This window comes from Anser brachyrhynchus (assembly GCF_964034855.1).
Source record: "Anser brachyrhynchus genome assembly, chromosome: 1".
Classification (NCBI taxonomy): Eukaryota; Metazoa; Chordata; class Aves; order Anseriformes; family Anatidae; genus Anser; species Anser brachyrhynchus.
Genome location: NC_137694.1, coordinates 193,378,354 through 193,402,233, shown reverse-complemented (window position 1 = coordinate 193,402,233; position 23,880 = coordinate 193,378,354). Strand labels below are relative to the sequence as shown.

Genomic DNA, 23,880 nt, shown 5'->3' with positions numbered 1-23,880 from the left:
GTCTACTTACTTTGTCACTGGTATTTCTGCTCAGTGCAACTTTTCCATGCTTTTTATATAACATTTATTCTGTTTTGTGGGACACTGTTGACTGACAGACTGCTGTGTTGAGATGTCAGAATTGAGTCTGTTTTCAGGTTAATGGGAGTCACAGTTCCTCGCTGGGTCAAATGAGGAGTTTAGGAACTCTGCAGGGTATTTCTCCTGCCTGGTGGACTGGAACTAGGAGACTTTAAAAGCTAGAGAAGTTCTCCAAATGGTGCTGTTACCAAGAAACTGCTACAACTAACTCATACTTGATAACATTAAGGATATTATTTGGGGGAAGAGTATAACTTTTTTTCTTCCAAGTTTAGCACCGTTATTTATCCTTCATCATGCCAAACTCCCATTTCTTGTCATAAAACCATTGTCCATATAACCATCAAGGAGAGAGAAACAACGTCGTTTCAAACCCTCCAACTCAGCAGAACTTGTTGTATACTCTAATCACAGTTTGTAGGTAGTGGGTGGTTTTTTAATATTCTTATTTTCAGGGAGTGTAATTTTTATATTTATTTATTTTTTGTTTTACATAGAAATTTAGTTTTAGCCAGATCCCAGGAGAGAGAAACAAAAAGTGCTGACTGCACTTGAGAAAATGATTATGAGAGTCAGTCAGTATAGGAAGGTTCTGGTGGGGGAGAGAACTGCAGAAATAAATAAGCTTTCCTCTATTTATTATATTATAATTTAAAAACAAAAGCTAAACATGGTTTTAACTAATGCATTGTTTTGCTTTGTTTTATGTTTTAGAAATATGGCAAATTAACATCTTGTACTGGCTGCAGAGCTCAGTGCAGGTTTTTTGACATGACTCAGTGCATAGGACCTAATGGATATATGGAGCCATACTGCTCAACTGCATGCATGAACACACACAAATCAAAATATCCAAAATCACAAAGTAAGTGACAAGGATGATGGATTTTCGTCACTGATAAGAGTAGACCTGATTTTTTTTTCCCAAGTTTGAACAGTGGGGGTGGGTTATCTTGTTTTAGAATGAATCTCTGCAGATTTTTAGTGTCTTAATAGGTTTTTAAATGTAGATTTTAAAAAGATCATCTTATATTGAACACTAGTAGATGGACCCATGAGGGGTCATTTTCCCCACTAGTATTTTTGCTTGATTTCTGAAACAGTTCATCTATCTTAAGGTCTCCGGGAGGGGGGGGGGAAATGTTGCAACATAAAGTGCTTTCTGCCACAGAATGGCAGTGCAACTTCCACACACGTGAATTAATATTTTCTTGTCTTGGCGCCACCCCATTTTATCTCCTCAAGCAATAATTGATAATTTTTTTCTTTTGCAGAAGGATAGAGGTAGTTATACTGTATATAAACATTCTCTAGGTAAACTGTTTAATCTGGGTGAAAGGAATGAGTAAATCAAATCAAAACTTATGTACTTCAGTATGCAAAGCAGACATAGATCTCAATTCATCAAACTTAAGATCAAAACGCTCTACTGAATGTTGTTAGAAGGTGCTGTTTCACATGTGGTGCTTAGCTTTAATGGCAGAATTAAAAAAAAAAAGGCAATTTCTTTTGTTTTATGTGACTTACTGAAGCTGGCTGGAAAACAGACAAATTTTAGCTTTTTACATTGAAAAGCTGACCTGTAACCCAGTATTTTTTGCGTTACTATTTTGTACTTACTTTGTTTGTAAACTACGTTTTTCTTTTAGGTATGGAAATTATTTGCCACTTTTGTAAACGAAACTCTTTACCTCAGTATCAAGCCACAATGCCTGATGGAAAACTGTACAACTTTTGCAGTTCCAGTTGTGTAGCTAAATTTCAGGTTAGCTGTTGTGTTAAATATTTTCCTCCCTAAATATTTGTTTACCTGTGTTTGTGTTAAATATTTGCATATTAAGCAAGCTTGCATTTATATACGTGCTTATGACTTACAATTAACACAGCAGATGCTTCTGGCTCGTAACCATTTCTTTTGAAAGTACTGTTTCATAATAATAACACTAGTTACTATCTTAAACTTACAGGATAATAATAACCCATTTCTCCTTGATGCTGTAAGTGAACACAAAGTAATGCCACTACTCATCTTATTTTTCCCATGCCAGCCTCTGTATGGAGATGGGTTTTGCTGCTGTGCATTGATAACCAACAATTTTCATCTCTTTTATGCTAAATACAGTAACAACATTCTCATGTAGGATATTGTGCTGAAAAAAAGGTTTGTGACGTGGGGAATAGAAACACAAAGTTAGGTTCTAAGTCATTACAACTTTTACGGATGAAACTAGCTGTTTAAATTACGTCCAGAAATTGGATTGTTGCAAGCCTGATGGTAGGCACACCGTAAGAGGCTGATACGCTTTTTGAAAATGTCATCTCTTTAATATGACTCAGTTAAAGCATATGTAAAATGCGTTGTGGTGATTAATGTCTAGATGATCAAAGAACGTTTCAAAGACGCTGTTTCAATTTGTGTATGTAAAAAGAGCTTCCCCAAATGTGTGCTGTTTGATTGATAATTGTTCAACACCATGTGAGGAGGCAGTTACACCCATATAGGGTTAACCCATTTGTCATGAAACTTTTAAGTTTTCTGTCTACTGGAAAGCAAATCAGTCTCTTAATTGCTTCCTTAACATTCCCTGGATGGGACCTCCAACATGTTGCCCTGTTTTTGTGCTTTCATCCTAACCAACTTAGTAGATGTCTGTTAGTGCAGTCTAAATGGAACTGATTAACAAAATAGATGTGGATTGTTAGTATGTAATGACAAATCTGTTGGACTTGCAAACTCATTCAGCATCTACTTCGTTCTACGTGGTCTTAAAATTGATTGCAGCCCCAAGAGTGCTCAGAATGAAAACTTTCTGCTATTTGAGGCAGAAAAATAAAGGTAGTGAATGACAAGTACAACCTGGGCCTTCTTGGATTTGCAGAGAAATCAATATTTAGCAACACTGTGGAATATAACTGCAGATCAGTGATGTCCTCGTGGGTTCTTGATCTTATTGAGACCTCGCTAATACTTCTTTTATAGTTTCAGTACGACATGGAAGTCTCTCCTCAAAGTTGTAGTGTACAATCTGTGAGTCCTCAGCAGCACCAAGGACAGCTAGGTGGTCGTTTGCTTACAGGTAGTTTGGATAATCTTCTCTATTCGATTCTGATTTTTGATAGTTTTCATGTATTCACTGTCTAGAAGAATAAAATTATATTCACCATTAGATAAAAGTTGGTAATATAAGAACTGCTTCTTCTGTTCGTTTAGTATTTAGATGGAGAGGACAGTATACCGCAACGTGTGCTTTGGACTCTGTGTTCCCATGGGGGGGCTTATACCTGAGTGACACGTAGGAACTGGACCTAAATTGAGAACAGAGTTTATTGCATTCAGTCACATTGGAATGCTTTCTCCAATGATCTTTTGAAAAAAAACCAAACTGCTTTATCATGATTCTCCATATTTTTCACTTTTTACGGATGAAGATAATTTTTCTTGTACTTTTTCAGGCATTGTATTCATCCCTTTCTCTTACTGTGCCTGTTTTTCCTGTACTTTTTTCTTTGTTAGAAGTTGCCTTTCTCACAACGGAATAATTGCTGTTCAAGGTCTGTGTCTCCCTTCTGCAAAAGCTTGCTTTTGGTTTACAGATGGATTGGAATGTTTAAGTTCCTAATTTTGGTTGCAGTGTTTTAGGGTTGGTTGTTGTTTTACCTTATGCATAACCTTATGTTTCTAGATAATTGTTGCTTTAATCTATTCAAATGCTTGAGAGATTCAGCTGAGCTACTTGTTGTGCAACTTACATCTATATCTGTATTCCTCTTCGTGCAAACAACTTGCAAGAGCATTCATCCCTGTAATAAAGAGGGTAAAAAAGAAAATAGCCTGCCCAATATGATTGATGTTGGATAGTTGGTATTAGAATAGTGGGACTGTATCTTGTCTTCTTTCATGCTCATGTTGGAGGACGTTGTTGGAGATTAAAGGACAGAACTGCTCCAAAGCTGTATTGTTTAAATCCAGTTTTGCTGTCAGTAACTTTACTGGGTCAGTTGAAGATCTTGCACTGAACTTGTCTCTTAAGGAAAAATAAAACTGCTAATTTATTTCTTGTGAACATGGAGGCTGTAGTACAAGTGTCTTACCCAAGTTAGCAAAAGTACAAGTATAAATGTCTTAAAACACAAGCTATCTTGCCAAACCAGAAGTCTATACAAAGTTTTCAGAATATTATTGCTAAAGCTTTTATTTTTCAATTTATGGATAGATCTGAAGAGTTTTAGAACCAGTTTGTGTAAGAATTAAAAGTACATTTTTAAGCAGGATACTCTGTTTTTCCATGGTTGTGTTGATCTCTCCCTTAACCATTATTATGATGTCTGTAAGTGTTCTTTCTCATATTCCTTACATCTCTGTCTCACTCTCTCTCTGAAATGGGAAGCATGTGGGGGATGCTTGGCATGCTTTTTGGAGAAATAGTGTTTCAGATCTGATCATAGTAACAAATATTTGAGGGTTCTGTGCGATGGTTGAAGTTCTGTGTGTGTGAGGGCAAGGGGAGTGTTTAGTTCCTTATTTAATTAATTGCCCCTAACTTTCCTTGTGGCACAGTTCGTATGATGCCATATGGGTGCCTGTACAGTCCATATGGGTGCCTGCCTCATATATATTTGCTTCTTCTTCATGTTAACAGAGAACAATTTAATTCTTTCAAAATTCTTTTTCCTGAACTAGTGAAAGAAAAACGTTTGGCTGCCTATTACACCTTCCACATACACATTTACATGCAGAAATGTTTCCACAACTTGATTTTGTATTGCTATGAGCAAGGATACCACCTCTATCACTTATTGCTGCAGGTAATGACAGGGGCAGGCCAGAATCTGTGCTTCTACACTGGTCCTATCAGAAGACTCCTGGGCTGTGTCTGTCTATCGTTCAGTTGTAATTTGACAGCTTAGAGCAGTTTGTGGTGGTTGCATTGAAGCGTGAAAATGGCTTTACAATGATATTTAATCTTGCTTGGCACTTTCCATGCTCTTGTTGTTCAGGCTCAAGAAAAGCCAAATTAAAGATAACTATTTGGGGATTGAATTTAAGATTCCATTTAAGGGTGTACGTACATATGTGCACATACACGCACACATGATTTCAAATATATCTTTGGTAAAGCATAACATCAATAAATCCTTGATGTTCAAGGTGACCTGAGAAACACTTTAACAAATTTGTGATCTTATCGATTCTTTTGTGTAAGAATGCTTCCAGATAATTCCTAAAGATATTCTCTTATTCTAAGCATATTGTAATTTAGAGGCAAGACAGGATGATGCTACATGCATGACATCTTGACTCATTAAAATACTATGCAGAAGCAGCCTTTAATTGCAGCATAATGGGAACTTTAAGTAGGCAACTAAATCATGTTGTGATTAACTCTTGGTTTAACAACTATTTTTTGCTTGTTTTAGAGCTATCAGTAATGTGAATTCAGTTCTTTACTGATTTCTGTAGAAAATGTTTACTTGACCATAGAACTTTATGATTAAAAAAAGCAACAACCAGCAACACTGGTTTTGTTTTAGAAGCAGTAATGCTTAATCACTCAGATAACTTTTATCTACAGTTAGGTGCAAATATTCTTTAAAACAAGTTTGAATTTTTAACAGTCTAAAATTCCATTGTTCTCATATCTTCAGCTTTTGTTTTTCTTCAATTACCAGCCCCCTAGACTTGGTAGGGCGTACATTTCTACCACAGCAAATGGGAAAAGAAGTTGAAAGTGCCATACATTAGAAAACAGCAAAACCTAGTATTTTGTGCTGTAACCCTCAAGATAGGGTTTTGCAGTACCACATTTAATGGCAACTATAGACATGGAAAATATACAGTTGCTTTTCTTTTTGTGAGCACTTGATATGTTTCATTTTCATTCTTCCCTTTATCTTCAGTGTTCTACGGGTCGTCACAGCTGCTAGTTTTTCAACATTTCCTTCGTTTCTAAACTGATGTGATGGGTATACTTGCTTATTGATTTCCCTTTGTTTTCAACCAGAGCTTCTAGGGCTTTCATTGCAATTACATAATCCATATGGCAGCACGTGTTGAGAATGGTGTTTGCTTTTTGAGGAAACCTGCAAATGCAGAAATACAGAGGTTGGACCTTGATGTTGTTGTGGTTGAAACCAGGACAGATGTCAAAATGCCTTTGTGGCTCCTATATTAGTACAACTCTTTGGCAACCTATTTAGAGCAGCCAAAATCTAGTAAATCTCAACAGAAGAGATGTTTGCAGGATATAGAGGGATAAAACCACTAAATACTGTATGTAGGCATCAGACTTCAAGCTGTTATAGGACAATGGACCATTGGGATAAAGGTGATGTCTTTTCTGTTGTTTGGTTCTAAGGTTCTGTCCATGATCGGGAAATGTGTATGACTACTTAATGTCTGCAAACTGGTGCAGAAGTAGTGCATCTGCATAAACTAATACTGTTGGCTCTGCTGGCTAACACTCAGCAGTATTGGCCTGCTTATGTGAAAGTTTACATCAATAACCAGTCTTAACACAATTTATTTGTTTAGTGTAGATGAAGATTTAGTAACATGGCAGCCTGAAGCAAAGTATCCTGTAACAGAAATGTTTTATATTTTCACTAATGTAGATTTGTTACTACGTCTTCATCTCATGTAAAGAGAGTGTCTTTAAAAATATGTCTTGTTGCAAAGCTTGCAGAGAAGATGGCCGTAAGAAATTTATATTCTGGATTCTTTGGGTGTCCATGATTGCTACTTATTCATACCTTGTCTTGAACGGTTCATGGATAACATGCCAGTAGTTGGTTGATCTAAGGATACGCAAAAGATTGTCTTGGAGGCTTATAAACAACCTACTGGGAGACTACAAATGCTGTAAAATTGAGTTCTCTATTGATTACTGCAGAAATGCATTAAGTGAATTATTCAGTTACATAATTAAATTCTCATTCCTGCATGAAATCAATATTATTTTTCTTGATATGAAAACCTTTGTTTAGGACTTGGCTATTTGAATGGTTGCATCTTCCAGCCACAATGATTGAGGCCAGCTAGGACTATTAGCTAGTTTTTTCTTAATCTTAAACCCTGCATTTACTCAGATTATTGCTGAAGGCCTTTTACTTTAGTATTTGTATTTTGAAGTGATATGATTAGGTAAGGTGGTGATAATCTGCTTTGGTCAGGTTTGGATTTGAAAATACTTTTGTAGGTTTTTGTTTGAAATTCTGTGACCAAAGTAAGGCAAGCTGTGAATTATAGTTTTCTGAAAATACATGTTTTGTGATTAACAGGTGTTCAGTTTTAGGAGACTTTTTTTTTCCGTTTATACATTATAGTTGCAAATGGCAGACATTAGAAAGGTAAGATAAAAGAAATACTGAGAAAGAGAGGGTGAAGATTCAAGACTAGAGAATCTAAGATGTCAAGGGAAAAGACTAACCTGCTGTGCTTTTGCCTAGAAATGCTGCTGACTTTATTTATAAACTCCTAGATTTTCAAACGATGTGGGTTAAATGAAAAAAACCCCACATTTTAAAGGTAACTATTTTTTGTGATGTATATGTATATATTTTTGTTTTTCAGACTCTCAGCGTGCAGTCTTCAACAAATGGTCAGTTTATCTCTCCCACTGATATTCAGTTGAAATGCAATTATTGCAAAAGTTCTTTTTGTTCAAAGCCAGAAGTACTAGAATGGGAGGTAAGTTTTTTTTTAGTTCTGTTTTGTTTTTCCCCCATTATTTTTAGAATGGTGAAGTGTTTACAAAAGTTTAAACCTGTAACTGCAATATAAGTTTTCTGGATAACTTGATTGGCATATTTTCCTATTTCACATTTTCATATGAAATGTTGACTATTTGTTGGACTCGCTATGAGCCTGAGAAAGAGTTGCTTGTTTTTAGCACCAGAAGTCATACTCTAATTGTGTGCTTGCTCATCTATTTACATGGCATGTAACAGTTGTGTCCTAAAGGCAAACTATTATTTAAAGTTGCACTTCCCAGATCTTAAAATTTAATGTTAACCCTCTTCGTGATGCTTTGCAATTTTGCATTTAGAACAAAGTGTATCAGTTCTGCAGCAGAGCATGTTCTGATGATTATAAGAAACTGCACTGCATAGTTACGTACTGTGAATACTGTCAAGAGGAAAAAACGCTGCATGAGACGGTGAATTTCTCTGGCATCAAAAGACCGTTTTGTAGTGAAGGTATGTATGTGTTTGTTTTTTCTGAGGTATTGGTCATTGTAGTTTTACTGCAGCTGACATACTGTGTTCATATTTCATGTTAAAGTTTAAGGTACCCATTCATTCTGTTGTATTTGATGCTGAAACACAAGTTTCTTCATCATTAATGCATATGCCTGTTAATTCATCAGAGTTGCTTTTCTGGTCTTCTGTTGAGTTTTTGACCACTTACTTCAGGTTAGGAAGACTGGACATCTCTCTTCTATGTGTGTGTGTAAATACATACACATGTGTATGCATATGCACAAATTTTTTTTACATATTTTCTTCTTTCAAAAAAAATTTATGCAGCAAAGCCTATCCCTACACTACCTGCATTGAGGAATACCAAGCTTTCTGTTTGATTCGTATTTTCAAAATTTAATACAACAATGGAAAATCTTTCTATGTTAGCTTAGAAAGGTCATTCAAGGAATAGCTCCAGTGATGCCTGTTGGTATATGTTGATTAAAGTCATCGTAATTTTCCTGATCAATGATTAGAATTTTCAAAACAAAAAAAAAAAAACACAAGCTATGCAAAGAGGTATATTGGCACAGTATTCTTTTAAGTTGCATTAAAATATTGAACATCTTAATAGAAACAGAAAAATACGGTCTTGTCTTCCACTTCTGGTGAGCTATCCTTTGATATTTAATCCCAGTCTTAGAAATTTAACTACAAGTTTGGATGACCTATATTTGGAGGATGTACTGAATATATATATATATATGTATTTTTTCTTTAGTAGTTCATATGATAATGCTTTCACTATCATTTGATAAACCTTGCTGAAGGCTCTCTGCTTTCAAGCAGATTAAACAGCAAATGTAACAATTTACTTGAATCAGGGTCCTGTTAGCTTGGAGAGGAGTGGAGTGTGTGGCTGGAGGCATCCTTTCTTCCACAATATTCCTTTATAGCTCTGGTCTTTGGAATTTCTTGTTTCTGATGAATGGAGTGTGGTGGCATAGATTTCTCCACCATCATTACTTTCTTGTGTTCTGGACTGCAAAGTGATAGGTGGAGAGTTTTACAGTATGTTGCAACACTCAGTAACATTTAGCTAGATATTGTTTCTGTGAATAAACAATTCCACAGGATGTGTTCAAAGACAAGAGCAAACTTCTTTGAACCTGGAGATTGCAGTGTATGCCAGTATTATTGTGGATACCTTGGACTTCCTCATTTCAAACCCTGGCAGCTGTCACAATGAAATCAATAAGATTCATAATGCAAACTATACCATATTATTACTCCTGTAGAGACATTTCTTTATGATGAGGCTTGGAGTGAGAGGGTTTGTATTTCCTATTGGAAAATTTGAGGAAGGAAAGAAATATTCTTTCGTGTATAAATACAGTTACTGAATGGGGGAAATCCATTACTGAAAGTTTTAGTGTGGGTCCCAAGTTTGCATGTGTTGGAATTCCAGTTTGAGAGCAGAGGTGATCTTTGAGGGTGAATACATCAAATTTTACTGTTAAAATGAATTTTATTGTCTTGGTGTGATGATCTGAACCATTGAATAACAGAGAGAAGGTAGTGAAAAGCACCATTAAATAAGACGTAGCTTGAATAAGTATGGCACACATCTGCTAGCAGAAGCTTAGGTCTGCTTTGTGATGCATATGAAAAAAAACCTGTGTTACCTGATGAAAATGACTTGCTGATCTGCACAGAAGCTCTGTAGAAACAACCTAGGTCAGTTTTTTAAAGGAGATGTAGTGATATAGATTGCTGCAGAAATTTTGGAATTCAGGAGTTAAAAGTGGGGATATGATGTGGGTGAGAGGGGTCAAGATCTATAGGTGGACTGAGTGGAGGTAAACAAATGAAAGTTCTGTCATCAGAGGTGATAAATTCCTCTTCCGCACTTTCCAGGCACCCAAACAACCCTAATTTTTCTTTGATCTCATAGGCTTTTTCCAGAAATACATGCCCAACTGTTTATAAAGTAGAAAAGCTAGTAGATGTAGGAAAGAAACTCATTTGATATGGAGGTCATGCTGGTTTTGATATTGCAAACTATTCTTCGATAAATTCTACCAACATAGACCATTTTGGTGAGGATGTAGTTTTTCTTCACCAGAGGACAATATATTATGATTTAAGAAGAAATACCTAAGGTACTCAGTTACAAAAGATACTGTCATTTCTGGAAGAAATAAAACTCTTCGTGGAAAATACTGGCAAATTTCAGGTGTCTATTTATAAAGGAAGGCTCCTGAGTAAAAATCAATAGAAATTAAACAGGTGTTGAAATTTCAGAAAGAATGCTTATTTGTTGATCTTCAAGCAAACTTACGGGAAACATACACAAGATCAACCACAAATACCCCTCGACTACTTATGCCGACCTAGTTGGAGTAATGAAGATGCCATCATTCCTCTACTCACATTTTTCAGACCTGGGTTTTTTTTGTTGTTTCAGTTTTGTTTTTTTACACATGCACACACTTCTAAATTTATACACACATAAAATTGACAAACCCTGACACCCACATTAAAGTCTCTGGGATTAGTATTTCTGTGCAGTTTCATTCCAACTCAGTTTCTTAGTATGTCTATTGAGATATTTGAAAATATGTGCAGTGAGCAGCTGAAATTTCTGTTGCAATAATGTATAATTAGAAATGATTCATGCTAAAGGTGGCTATTAATTATTTCATGGGATACAGTATGCTTTTTCTGTTTTTGTCCAAAACTCAGATGCTATGTGGAGGATGAGCAACCTGAACTGACTAGTTAATCTGTCCCCCTGGTGCTGAGATTTAGGAAATTAAACTGTGCTGGCATTTTATGACTAGGGAGGCATACCAAAATAACAATATCTAAATTAAATGAAATGTATGTCATGTATGCTAAAACAAGATAATCAGAGTTGCTTGTGAAATTTTATATATATGTAGTCACATGAGTGACAACTGAGGATAGGCTGTGCAAGCTGTTATTCCTGAGATCTTGAGTTTGGGATTTTTCAAGTCTCATGTACAAAAGCAGTCAGTCTTTGGGAATTCAGCAATGGAACTGTTTTAGAATAGTATCTCCATCACTTTTTTTCTTCATTTGGCATATAATTAATCTTTTCCAATAGAAGTAAGTGCTATAATTTAAATAATACAGGCATTGTAATAATTTTGTGATGTGAATTTTAGTAACATTGATTCATATGCAGTAGTCTGCTTCTTGGAAGAAGGTTGGTAAGCTGCGGAGTAACTCAGTTATCTGATACTGGGAAGTAACTTGGAAGTTCCTTTCAAATGGATAATACAGAAAATTCAACTATGAAAACAGCAACTATATTATAATCTTGACAGGATGCTTACATGTTTCTAGAAATATGGGTCTAAGTACACGATTCTGGAAATTAAATTTAAACAGTTCTGATATTTCATCTAAGTAGAGTCTAACGCCTTTTGAAATATTATAGAGCTGACAAGTAGTAAAAGAATTTAGGAAATTACGTGAGTTCCAATCTTAGTATGTCTAGGAAAGATAAGTATTTAGTTGAAGCATTGCGTATTTTAGATTGACATCTTTTCAATCATTTCTGGACAGTAGATCGTTAGATAAAGTATACTGTTAAATGCTTAGCTGATTTTTAGATTTATATGAAAACATTGCAGATACTGGGAACAGCCTAAACACAAGTGTTTTAAACTACTTCCAAGTGCTTACAAATGTTTCACAACCAATTTAGAAATCAACCTGAAATTACAGAGATTGCTGTTATTACTGGAAACATTAACAGATTTCCAAAATGTTAAGTGATATGAAATATCACTGAGACTTGCTTAGAGTTGCTGGGCTTCCCCAGTAGGTGGGGAGCTGCACTGAGTAGCAGTTGGTATGATGCTCTTGTGCAGCAGAGCATCATACCCTAGGTGTGTCAAGCCTGCTTGTGCCCCTTTCATTGCTGATGTTTGCTTTCGTTCTTAAACATACAGAAACTATTTAAAAGGATTTTTTTATAGCTTATGTTATCAGCTATCTATTTTTAGAGATATAGATACACCTCTTACAAGGTACAATGTACAGAATTTGGGCTAATGTATAGAAAATTCTTAAAGCGGTAGTAAAGCACACGTTTTAATGACAAAATTTTATGACAGTTGTTACTTCCTAATTGCATGCTATTTTGCAATAGGACCTCATAAAGTTATCAAGCATCGGTGAGTAGTATAGATTGTAGTGACAGAAAAAAGTGATATTTATTTAGCATACGTAAATTTTTATATCACAGTTATAACTACTTTGTATAATAAAAATTTTCTTTTGCAAGCTCTCAGGTTTGTGCTTCACAGAGCTGTTATCTCCCTCTCTGCAGCTCTGACAGTGTCCTACCATACCGAAATAACTTGTGCTCAGTGTGGTGCCTTTTCATCTTTAGCCAGCCACGTTAGTTTGCTTTTGCTTTTGGCTGCTTCCTTTGACAATGTACAATGTACCCCTCTAAGATAAATTCTAACCTGAAATATTGGTTTCCTTGTGGCTTTCTTTTGAGGATTTCTTCAGTGACAATTTGGAATATTGTGGCAAAATGGAACAAATGAAAAGCTTAACGTCTTAAATGCTGTAAAAAATATGATGCACAAAAATCCCCTTTCGCAATTGTACGAATCGTGTTGTTAATGAGGGAAGGTGTTTCTTTCCTACAAACCAGGTTAATAGAAAAGTGGAGGCCACTTCAGACAGATTTTGAGGTGCCTGATTTATCCTGAGAGAATACAATGTGCTTTGACAGTTATGGACATAAGTTGTAATGGAACATCCCTAACATCAAATTGAGTCATAGCAGTTTTTGTTACAGGGCTCAGATTGGCACAATGCGGTTGTGCAGGCCATGTTATCTTATTTAGTAGTCTGGTAATATATGTTTAAGTTGCAGACAACTATTACAAACAGATTTTATTACTGTAAAAGCTCAAAGATACTATTCAGCTGATTGACATAATAATAATAAAAAGAGTTAAGATAGGAAAGAGAGCATATTCAAATCAGAGAAGTCCCTTATGAAATATTTAAGAGGTGCTCTCACTGCAGAAGCAGCAGGTAAAGGCTCTAGGCTGTGTTGAAGGAAAGCAGACCTGCACATTCTAGACAAATGCATGCAGAAAAGCTGAAGGCTCGTTTCTTGTGGTATGCCACAAGTGGGAGAGTCTGGTCATGTAGATGTAGTTTCCACTTAGTGCTTGGCTGTATGCATATCTTCTGGAATGACTTGACAATTTTAACACATTACTGTGGATTTTGATTGTTCTGACAGCATTCTTATAGTCAAAAATGTTGAATGCTAGAGATATGTTGAGGAGGAGATTATTATGGTTATCTTGGACATGGTTTAGGGTGATGTTGGTGGTAGGGGGGTGCGGTGGTTTTACTCAGGTGGGCAGCCGAGTTCCACCACAGCCGCTCTCTCACTCCCCCTCCTCAAAGGGAAAGGGGGAGAAAATACAACACAAAGGGCTCAAGGATTGAGATAAGGATGAGGAGATTGCTCAACAATTACTGTAACAGAGTAGGAAGATAGTAAGATTTGTTGCCTATTACTAACAAGCTAGAAAAGTGAGAAACAAAGGAAAGAAACCAAAAATGCCGGCTGGCAGCTAAACACCACACAGACGTTTGCTCACCCTCCCCCCTCCCTCTCTGGGATGGGGGAGAGAAACGGGAAAGTGAAGCCGGTGAGTTGAGATAAAGACAGTTTATTAAGACAGGAATATAATAATAACAATAATAATAATAGTGATAATGATAATAGTATTAATAATAATAATGTGTAAGAAAACAAGTGATGCACAATGCAATTGCTCACCACCCGCTGACCGATGCCCAGCCTATCCCCGAGCAGCCGGCCCCCCACCCCGGCCAGCCACCCCTATATATTGTTTAGCATGACGTCAGATGGTATGGAATCCCCCTTTGGCCAGTTTGGGTCAGCTGTCCTGGGTCTGTCCCCTCCCAGCTCCTGCTGCACCCCCAGCCTGCTCGCTGGCAGGACAGAGCGAGAAGCCGAAAAGTCCTTGGCCTGGTGTAAACACTGCTCTGCAACAATTAAAACATCAGCATGTTATCAGCGCTCTTCTCATCCTAATCCAAAAGATAGCACCCTACCAGCTACTAGGAGGAAAAATTAACTCTGTCCTAACTGGAACCAGGACACCCCCCAACCACCCTCTTCCACCCACTCCCCCCAAGCGGTGCAGGGGAACAGGGAATGGGGGCTGCGGTCAGTCCCTGATGCTTCATCTCTGCTGCTCCCTCACGGTCCCTCTCTGCCCCTGCTCCCCGTGGGGTCCCTCCCACGGGATGCCGTCCTTCCCGAACTGAGCCTGGGGGGCTGCCCACAGGCCGCAGCTCTTCCAGAACTGCTCCCACACGGCTCCGTACCACGGGGTCCATCCCCCAGGAGCAAACTGCTCCAGCACGGGTCCCCCACGGGCGGCAGCTCCCCCCAGACCCCCTGCTCCTGCGTGGGCTCCTCTCCACGGGCTGCAGCTCCGGCCCGGGGCCTGCTCCTGCGGGGGCTCTCCATGGGCCGCAGCCTCCTCCAGGCCACATCCACCTGCTCCACCGGGGGCTCCTCCACGGGCTGCAGCGTGGAGATCTGCTCCGTGTGGGACCCGTGGGCTGCAGGGGGACAGCCTGCTCCACCAGGGGCCTCTCCACAGGCCGCAGGGGACTTCTGCTCCAGCACCTGGAGCACCTCTCCCCCTCCAGCTGCACTCACCTTGGCGCCTGCAAGGCTGTGTCTCACTCCTCTCCCTCTCCCAGCTGCTGTATAGCAGCAGTTTTTTGTTTTTGTTTTTTCCTTTTTTAAACCTGCTCTCCCAGAGTTGCAAACAACATTACTTATTGGCTCGGCTCTGGCCAGCAGTGGGGCCCTTATCTAACATGGGGCAGCTTCTATATTCTTCTTACAGAAGCCACCCCTATGGCCCTCTGCTACCAAAACTGTGCCACGTAAACCCACTGCAGGGGGTGGTTGGACCAGATGATCTTGGAGGTCTTTTCCAACGTTTATGATTCTGTAATCTTCTATCCCTCTATAGAGAGAGAACATTGATACCGTTAGAGCCATTTGAATTTTGAGTACAGGTTGTGCTGAATCTGAAATTTTTAGATCGTGTAGAGTTAATTTCTAAAATGGCAAAGAAAATAGAAGTGAAACCTGAAACCCTATCCATTGGTTGACTACAGCAGTCTTCATTAAATTTGCTTTCTTCAGTGTTAATTCTCCTTCTATGTCTTTGAAGAGGTTTGAACCAGTTCTTTATGCAAAGACCGCATTGGCTGTTGCAGATAAGGGGTGATGACGACTTAAGGTGCTGAAATTATGATCACAAGAGGAAGAAATCTTATAAAGATGCTTCTTATTAACCCAAGAGAATAATCAACTGGAGAATAAGAACAAGAAGAAACTGGGTAACTGGATTGGGGGTAGGTAAGAGAAGAGAAGGGAAAGAGCTAGTACCTAGAGATCTGAAATTTTTATCAGGATAAACTTAGGATGTGTAAGAAGGTGAGTTGAATTGGCATAGTAAAGTAATAAAAGATTCCTCAGCAGAAGACAAGGAAGGAAGTGGGTTACACGACCTCCCTATTACACAGAGAAAATGGGACCTACTTTAAAGGTAATCCAACCAGGACCCAACATAGGATGCTTTGCATCTGTTTTCATTAGGATAGTGATGTTTATTGTGAAGCCAGAGACAGAGAGAACTGTAGGAGCAAGGGTATGGAAGAGGTGGATATTATATTTGAATCAATACAGAGAGATAGAACAGAAGACGACAACAGAATGATGTGGATTGGAACATAATTCCAGAATTCATCAAGACCTAGCTTGTGATGTTGCAGACCTATTGATTTTACAGGTTTGTGATGTTACAGGCCTGTTGCTATTCTTCTCTAGATGAAGTTGTTACAGATAACTGTTGAAGTTACTACAAGATGAGAGAACAGTGAGTCTGGGTATGTAGCTTGAAGAAGGAGAAAGATAATCTAATAAATACAGCCTTTCAGCAATTAAAAAAAAAAATTGCTTTTAGGGTGGAATAATTGTGTTGTATAACAGATGTTATTCTCTGTGATAACAAGAGACTGGTAATGACTCAGGAAGCGTTTGTAGTTCAGCATTTCTTTTTCATGGCTTTTTGCATGTGTGAATGTACTGAACTTCCAGTAATTCAGGTAGGTGCTGCTGGTAGAATAGGACCAGGTTCTTGCTAGCTTGCTTGCATTAGTTTACAGACATCAAGTGAAACGTTTTCTGTCACGGATAGCTCTGCAGGGCTGGATCTGGCAGTTCTAGAGACTGCTGAAAGAGAGGAAACTCTCTTGACCTTTAGCTTGTTTGAAGTGAAGGTTTGGAGGAACTGCTTCTGTGTCATCCTGTCAGTAAGTCTGTGTTGCATGTGTTCAGAGGCTTATTCTCTCTCTAGTTATGTGGGAAGGTCTAGGGTTGCAAGAAGGGATGAGTTTTGGAATGGATTTTGTTTGGAAGCCAGAATTTCAATAGCCTAGTTGAGGATGTGTTAGGTTGATTTAGCAGATATTGGCAACTTCTTTTTTTGCCTGGTTCAAATTTTGCATTGGAAAGATCTCATCTTAAAATGCTTCTTAGTGATCTCTTTGAGGTAATGGACTCACAGGGTGGTCCTGTGTTAAAACCTCGCTAAAGAATATATTCAGTTACCTGTATAGCTGGAACCAAATGACTTACACGTACATTTTTATTTAAAATGACTAGCAGCTAATCTCTTAGAATCACTTAAAGCAGTAGAGGCTTCTATCTGGTCACACTTTAGCTGGTGTATATGTTGTAAATAGCAAAAATTATGAAGAGTTTAGGAATTACTCGTGTATCTTCATTCAAAATTATGGGGCTGGCAGCTGTTGGTGTCGGGCAATGCTTATTCATGAAGCCCAAGTTCGTAGGGCAGGTATGTTGGCCAAGCCTTTAGGTTTCTAGTGTTGATATTGAAATGATCAGAAAACCAGTGCTTTTTGTATTAACTCATCTACAGTGTTCTGTCAGTTAGAGCCCGCTTCTTGGTCACATCCACAAGGCTAGCAAGGGAGCTACTGCTTTGTTGATTGGGATTTGCATTGTGTACTGTGAAGACCAAGTTGTTTAAATGAACTCAGTCTGTTTTGCCAAAAGTGAACACCTTTCTCTGTGCTTTAAAGAAAGTCTTACCATTCCAATCAAAACCATAACTTCTTACCATAAAGTTATATCCTAGGTATGTACACAGTACCAAGGACCTAATTAAAATATATCCTGTAAAAAGTATTTATAGCCCTATAAAAAGGCATTCTGTTTCCCTTTGTCTGAAACAAGATCTTGAAGCAACCAAAGGTTCCCTGGTCAAGTGGATTATGTTACATATTACAAAGACATTAAAAAAAAAAAAGGCATTAAAAAGCATCAGACATCTATTTCTGAAGATTCTTTCTCATGATGATGCAGAAAGAATAGCCTGTATTTCCATTACAAAAGTCTTCAGGGATATAAGTCTTCTATCAACATCTGAAGTTTTATGAAGATGGATTCTCAATCCTCTGTAGAGGCATCCTTCAGCAAGAAGTTCTGCAGTCAGTGATTTATAAAATACAAACAAATATGTTTTTCAGGCACTTATTCTCAAGGGCTGGATTCTGGATTCTGAATTTTGGACTTTTTCTCCCCCAGCTTATTTTTCACTGCTCATTATTTTCTGTGAGTCACAGAGATGTGGGAGATGTTTGACTGTAGAATGGAAAAATTCTTAGTTGATTTTTTTTTAATGTAACAGCAGTATCTTCTTCAATTGTACTTTCTGTCTTTTAGCAGCCAAGAAAAATGTAAATTTTTGCCGTTCATTTTGTAGGCTATTTAGCCAGTTAGCTTACCTGATTGGTGATAGACTACTTTTACTAGCTTTGGTCTTAAAAGATGGACACAGCTGTGAATGGCTCTTCTAAGGCACAGCTCGAGGGGAGGATACGTTGTGGTGCTGACCTGTCTCTGGAACTGTGACGAAGTCAAAAGAATCCAATGCCACATACAATAATGAGAAATATGGCCATCCGAAAAAATACTGGCAAGAAATTTTCAGTGCTTTAAGCAGTACTTTGAATCTTGCACGCACTGGTACCTTCGGGATTATTATTTCCTGCAGAGCAATATATTTTGCATCCAAATTAGTTGCACTCTAAGGATGTTTGCTTCATTTGGCCCTTACCTTTTGCACTCTGTGCTTTGTGTTAGTAATTTTCTTTATTCTCTTGTTAAAGAATCAGAGAGATATGACTAAAAAAAAAAACAGTTGAAAGCAGTTATTACCTACAGTGTATTTTATTTGTATGATATCCTGTAATTGTATTGTTTTGACTTTGTTAGGAAATTTAATTTCTTAGCAGAACTTGCAATGTTGCAAGTTAAAATTTCTTAATAACCTTTTGTTTTTGGAAGACGCCATCTGCTGTAGCTTCCACTTGTATTTGTGTGCTTTTAGTGGTTTTAAAATTAGAGTCTGTTTAACTGAAATTCAGAATACCAAATTCTTCCCTAATAGACAACAGCACAAGACAGTTAATTGAAATTACTGGGTCTATTACAATTACATTATTTCTATATTGTGTATTCCAGAGGAAGTATATATTGCATACTGATTTTCCTAACTTACCAGAAGTACAGAAGTCTGCATGTACTAGGCAATATGCCCAAGCAGAGCAAGTACTAGGAAGACTTGAGTTCTGGTCTTGGTGCTACTATGGTATTTGGGAAATCGTAAAAACACATGCAGTATCTTAGATTAGTGGTCTGCGTAGATGTTATCTTGTCCCTTCAGTGTTTTATATGGACAGTTGCTTCATCTTCTCATACTGTTCTTTTCTGTAAAATTAACAAAATTATAAAGATGCACGGAATATGATTTAGGCATCAGCTTGAATAGACACTGGATTTGAGATAGTTTAAATACATTATATTCTCAAAATAGCCTATGTAATAGCTAGAGTATTCATCTTTTAATGCATTTAATGCTTTAGAATATCTTCTGTAGTTTGCTTGAGGGAAGATCAGATTATTGAAGAATATAGCTCTCATTATGATGACCTTGATGTTACGACTGCATAGAGAATACAAATTAAAAAATAACCCACCTAATGTGAATGGGAAAAAAATACGATACAGATCTAAGATAGAGATCTTACACAAATTTCATATGTAAGCTCCTATCATTGCATAATCATTCTCAGAACTGCTCGCTTCATTGCTTACTTTGTAGTTTTTTTTTTTGTTTTTGGTTTTTTTTAGGAAACTCTTCAGTTCTTAGATCTTGTACCTATTAGTGTTCTTAAAAATGAAAGAGTTGTCTAAGTGGTTTGTTGTACTTAAATGAATGGAAGTAGTAATAGAAGTAGGTTGATCCTTGAAGATAGCTATCGTTTTAGAGAACAGTGCTGCCTGGCTTACAATTTCTGCTTGTCATTATCTGGATATCTAGCATTCTGAGGATATGTAATTCCAAGTCAATGCTTCTGCAGGGATCTATATGAAAAACAAATTATGCAATTTTTTTGTCTGTTTCTTCAGGGATTTGATAAGTACAGATTTAAGCATAGTGTTTTGAGAGAATGCAGACACCACATAAACCATAGGGTTGTGAAGGAAAGGTATTCAGGTAAAAATGTCTTGAAATATAGTGTATTATGCAACCTGAATTTGTCTGAAGCCCCGATTGTTAGCTGTTGTTGTATTCATTTAGTTTTCAATATTTAACTCTTAATTGTGATATCTCTCTGTAAAAATTACTTTGTTCCTAATATTTAAAATCTGTTTCCAGGCTGCAAGCTGCTATATAAACAAGACTTTGCAAGACGGTTAGGACTGAGATGTGTTACTTGTAATTACTGCTCGCAGCTGTGCAAAAAGGGAGCAACTAAGGAACTTGATGGTGTAGTGAGAGATTTCTGCAGTGAAGAGTGCTGTAAAAAATTTCAGGACTGGTACTACAAGGCAAGTAACTCAGAATTTTTGACAAGAGCTCCAGAGTTTAACAAAACAAAAATGCACATGTGAGGATATCTCAAGGACTGTGCAGCAAATACGGCTTACTTCAGCAAAGCATTTGCTGCACAAAAAGCAAATGTATTAATTTCATCATTTGAATTTTCTTAGAACATAGAGCAGCATTTCTATGATCTGATTTATTAATTCATTTGGCAAAGCAGTCTTGAGTTACAGAAGAAAAAAGAAAAAAACTACTATGTATTTGTTACTTTACAATTCCAATTTTCCCCCCTCAATTGATACTATATTTTTCTTGTCAAAATTACTTACATATGTATTCAGAATGTTGAAAACACTGTTAGTTAGCAGCTGTATGATACCTTAAGCTTACTGATGATAAACTAGGTTGGCAGAGTTTATCCTGTTCCTGCTTTTGCCTCCTTTTTTGCCTTTTCCCTTCTCCCACAGTTTGAACTGCAGAGGCTTTCACTGTTGATTATTTCCCAGTGGAAAGGATGCCAAAGGGAAAAGCAAGACCAAATGGATTTCTAATAAAAGTTTAAAACAAATGTGATGGCATCTGTTTCTAAATCTCTGGAAGCTTAACTACCTTGTGAAGCACAACCAGCAAAGAGTTCACGTTAAGAGGTTTTTTTTTTTGTTTTCATTTTTTTTGAAAGAAGTAAAGGTGAAATTGGACTGGGTTTAACCTGCGATTAGTACCATGGAACATCCTGGAAAGCTACACTGATAATATCAAAACAAGAGCTATACTTGTGGATGCAATTGAAAAAAAAGACAATACAAAATTTGTCACCTTACCAAAACTCTGTTCAGAGCCTGGAAGGCAATAAAAAGCTTGAAATGTTAGAGGTCTAGATAAAAGTCCTGTAATTCAAGATGATCTACCTACCATAAAAGACCTAAATCTGAAGACATATCTGATATTTTGGAATGGCAGGTTCCAGAAGTGTTACTGCCCAACACTGTAAAGTCTTTATTTTGAATAATGTACATAGGGTCCTTTTAGAATTTTCTGAAAAAAAACTACTGAAGACCAGTATCAGTTTCTTATGTCTCTTGTGATAATAGGGTGATGAAGCTTGGCTGCAGAGTTCTTAGACTTAAAATGTTATTTCATACAATAATATTATATCAATATGCCTTAAAACTTGAGGTATGGGATGAAGTTTATCCCTTATTAAAAAATGCCTCCTAATAGAGAATTCAATAAAGCTTTGGTGTGCTTTAGAAACCTCTTGGTGATTCAGCGAATAATACAGTCTGGGGATGTGTGTACCAAACTAGTGTCATATCATAAACTTCTATGGAAGTTTGTACTGTGATTCAGATTTGGGAAACACTTGAAAACTCTGGCGTTAGTTTATCCTTCTGATCTGTGGGATAAAGCAATAACTGAATTAGCCCATTAAGTCTGCTTAAGAAATGGTGTTGGTACCGTGGTACGGGAAAATAAGATATGATGCCATGAAAAAGTAATTCAAGCAGACTTACTGGCAACTAGTGACTTTTGATACTTTTGATGACACTGAACTGTTAGATATTTTTACTTTCTGAATCTTGTCCTTGCTAGTGGAACTAGTGTTACATGATGTTGAATTGTTGATTGTCATTTTTTTCCAAATACTTCTTAAAGCCTTTGCCTAAAGTTCAGGTTAAAGAAGCTGGCATTTTTTAAAGTTCTGGTTATAGAAGCTTGGGATTTATTGCATAGAGAAGACAAGTACTAGGTTAGGTTTGGGGTGTGTGTATTTTGCTAAAACTGACTTTTTTTTTTTCCTTTACATTCTTGCTGGTAACTCCTCCCTCTTTTTATAAAAGTCATTCCAGGTATCCTAGGTTTGGTAGCATATTGTTAGTGAACATTCTTACCTAGTCATAAGTAGGTAATGATCAAAATAGAGAAAGACAGAATAGATATAGGCCCCTCCCTCGATTTGTACTTCATTTCCTGTTTTGTCTGTTAGCTTCTTGAAAGAATAGATACATATGTATGAGCTTTGTCTCATTTATGCAGTGTCCAGTGCTATTTTGGAGTTTCAATTGAATGTATACATAAAGAGAAATAAGTAGTAATAACCTAGTAATGTTTTAACGTCAGCATTGTGCTCATTAAACAAGTGTTTGTCTCCATTTTCTTTGTCTACTTTCTTTTATGGACACATTTTTCTCATGTAGTTTTATCTGGAAAACATCTTAACATTTACAAAATAATTATTTATGGGAGGGCTTCCCTGAGTGCAAAAGTTCTCTTCACAGAAAGCTAGAAAAAGATAGCAGAGGTAGAAGCACATCAGGCTTATCTAGAAGTATTCCTCAAACCTAATGCAAGGGATTGAAATGTAAAAGAATAGTTAGGTCATCATCATCTGGTGAATGACAGCTGAAATTGGTTGGTACCAAGTTCTGAGGATGTTTTGTAGTATGGTGTCCAATGCACTTCTGAGAAGAGAAGCAAAAAATTCGGTGTCTTGAGGCTAGTTCCCTATGTTATTAGTGCTCCTCCTTGTAAACTTTAATTGCATGCTGTGGTTTGGATCATAATTTCACAGTCATTTTTCAGATTTCAATATAAATATTTTAGTAGCCTGTTTGATGACAGTTTCAATCATTTGATGTTTCTCATACAAGAGAACTGAAAGTATCTTGACAAAGATTATACAGTTTTGAGAACAGTACAGAAATTGGTTTCTTAAAATACACATTGTGAAACATTGCTGAAAATACCACAGCTCAAGTGCAAATATAGGTCATTCCAGTCTGCAGTGGAATAGTGATTGGATTGAACATGTATGGTAATAATTGCGTATTCAGTGGAGGTCAGATGTCTACAGCCAAAACTAAGTTGGAGGTGAGGAGCTGCAGTCTGAGGCATAAGCAAATAACAATGATTGTCAGCCATGGTAAAATTTGAAATGATGGAGCCAACATTAATCTAGAAGGTAAAGGCAGCAAGACACCCTTATGAAATTTCTCTTGTCCAAATTTAGCCATTGTATAGTTAGACATCTCAATTTCAAGCAGTTACCCTTTCTTGTATAATAAGGCACTCTCGGGAAACATCTCTTGCTTTCTACTTTTGCAGATGGAACCAAAGTAGCTTGGAATAGACAGCCAAGATAAGGTGAAATTAACGTCAGCCCAGATCTTTGGAGAACATTGGAAACAGGTCAATGGAGGATTAAAAATGTAAATAAAAAGCCCCACATGTGAAAACTTATACTTTAAACCAACTTTGGGGCAAACAGAATCGATTCTTACATTTTTAGTTGGACACAAGCGATTTGAGCATGTTGAAGTGTGGGGAAGGAATTGGACCAAAAAGCAGTCGTGAGTGGAATAGGAGTTAGGTGAAAATGGAGCACAGAGGGTATAGGTGGATCTTTTAGACATACAGTGTTAGAACAGACTCAAAGGCAAGGATTTTGGAGATTCAGTTCATGAGTAGTTCCAGTACCTTAAATAAAAACAAATGGGAAGGAAGGAAAAAGCAGAAAACCATGATTTCGGGTTTTTCCTTTCACTAATTTCAAGGTCAGGGAAGCGGGAGAGTAAGCAGG

At 37.2% G+C, this 23,880-nt stretch overlaps 1 protein-coding gene across 13 annotated transcripts in view; it reads left to right on the top strand.

The window, feature by feature from the left end:
• ZMYM2 (zinc finger MYM-type containing 2) overlaps nucleotides 1-23,880 on the top strand; it is a 91,842-nt gene that overhangs the window by 45,399 nt on the left and 22,563 nt on the right. For 11 of the 13 annotated variants that reach the window (XM_080590211.1, XM_080590216.1, XM_080590214.1 and 8 more), the window contains 5 exons: nucleotides 796-946; nucleotides 1,731-1,846; nucleotides 7,652-7,768; nucleotides 8,127-8,277; nucleotides 20,133-20,305. In XM_080590211.1, coding sequence (XP_080446337.1) covers nucleotides 796-946; nucleotides 1,731-1,846; nucleotides 7,652-7,768; nucleotides 8,127-8,277; nucleotides 20,133-20,305 — 708 coding nt within the window. The remainder of the gene's footprint in view (nucleotides 1-795; nucleotides 947-1,730; nucleotides 1,847-7,651; nucleotides 7,769-8,126; nucleotides 8,278-20,132; nucleotides 20,306-23,880) is intronic. The other 2 variants (XM_080590213.1, XM_080590212.1) reach the window with 1 other exon arrangement.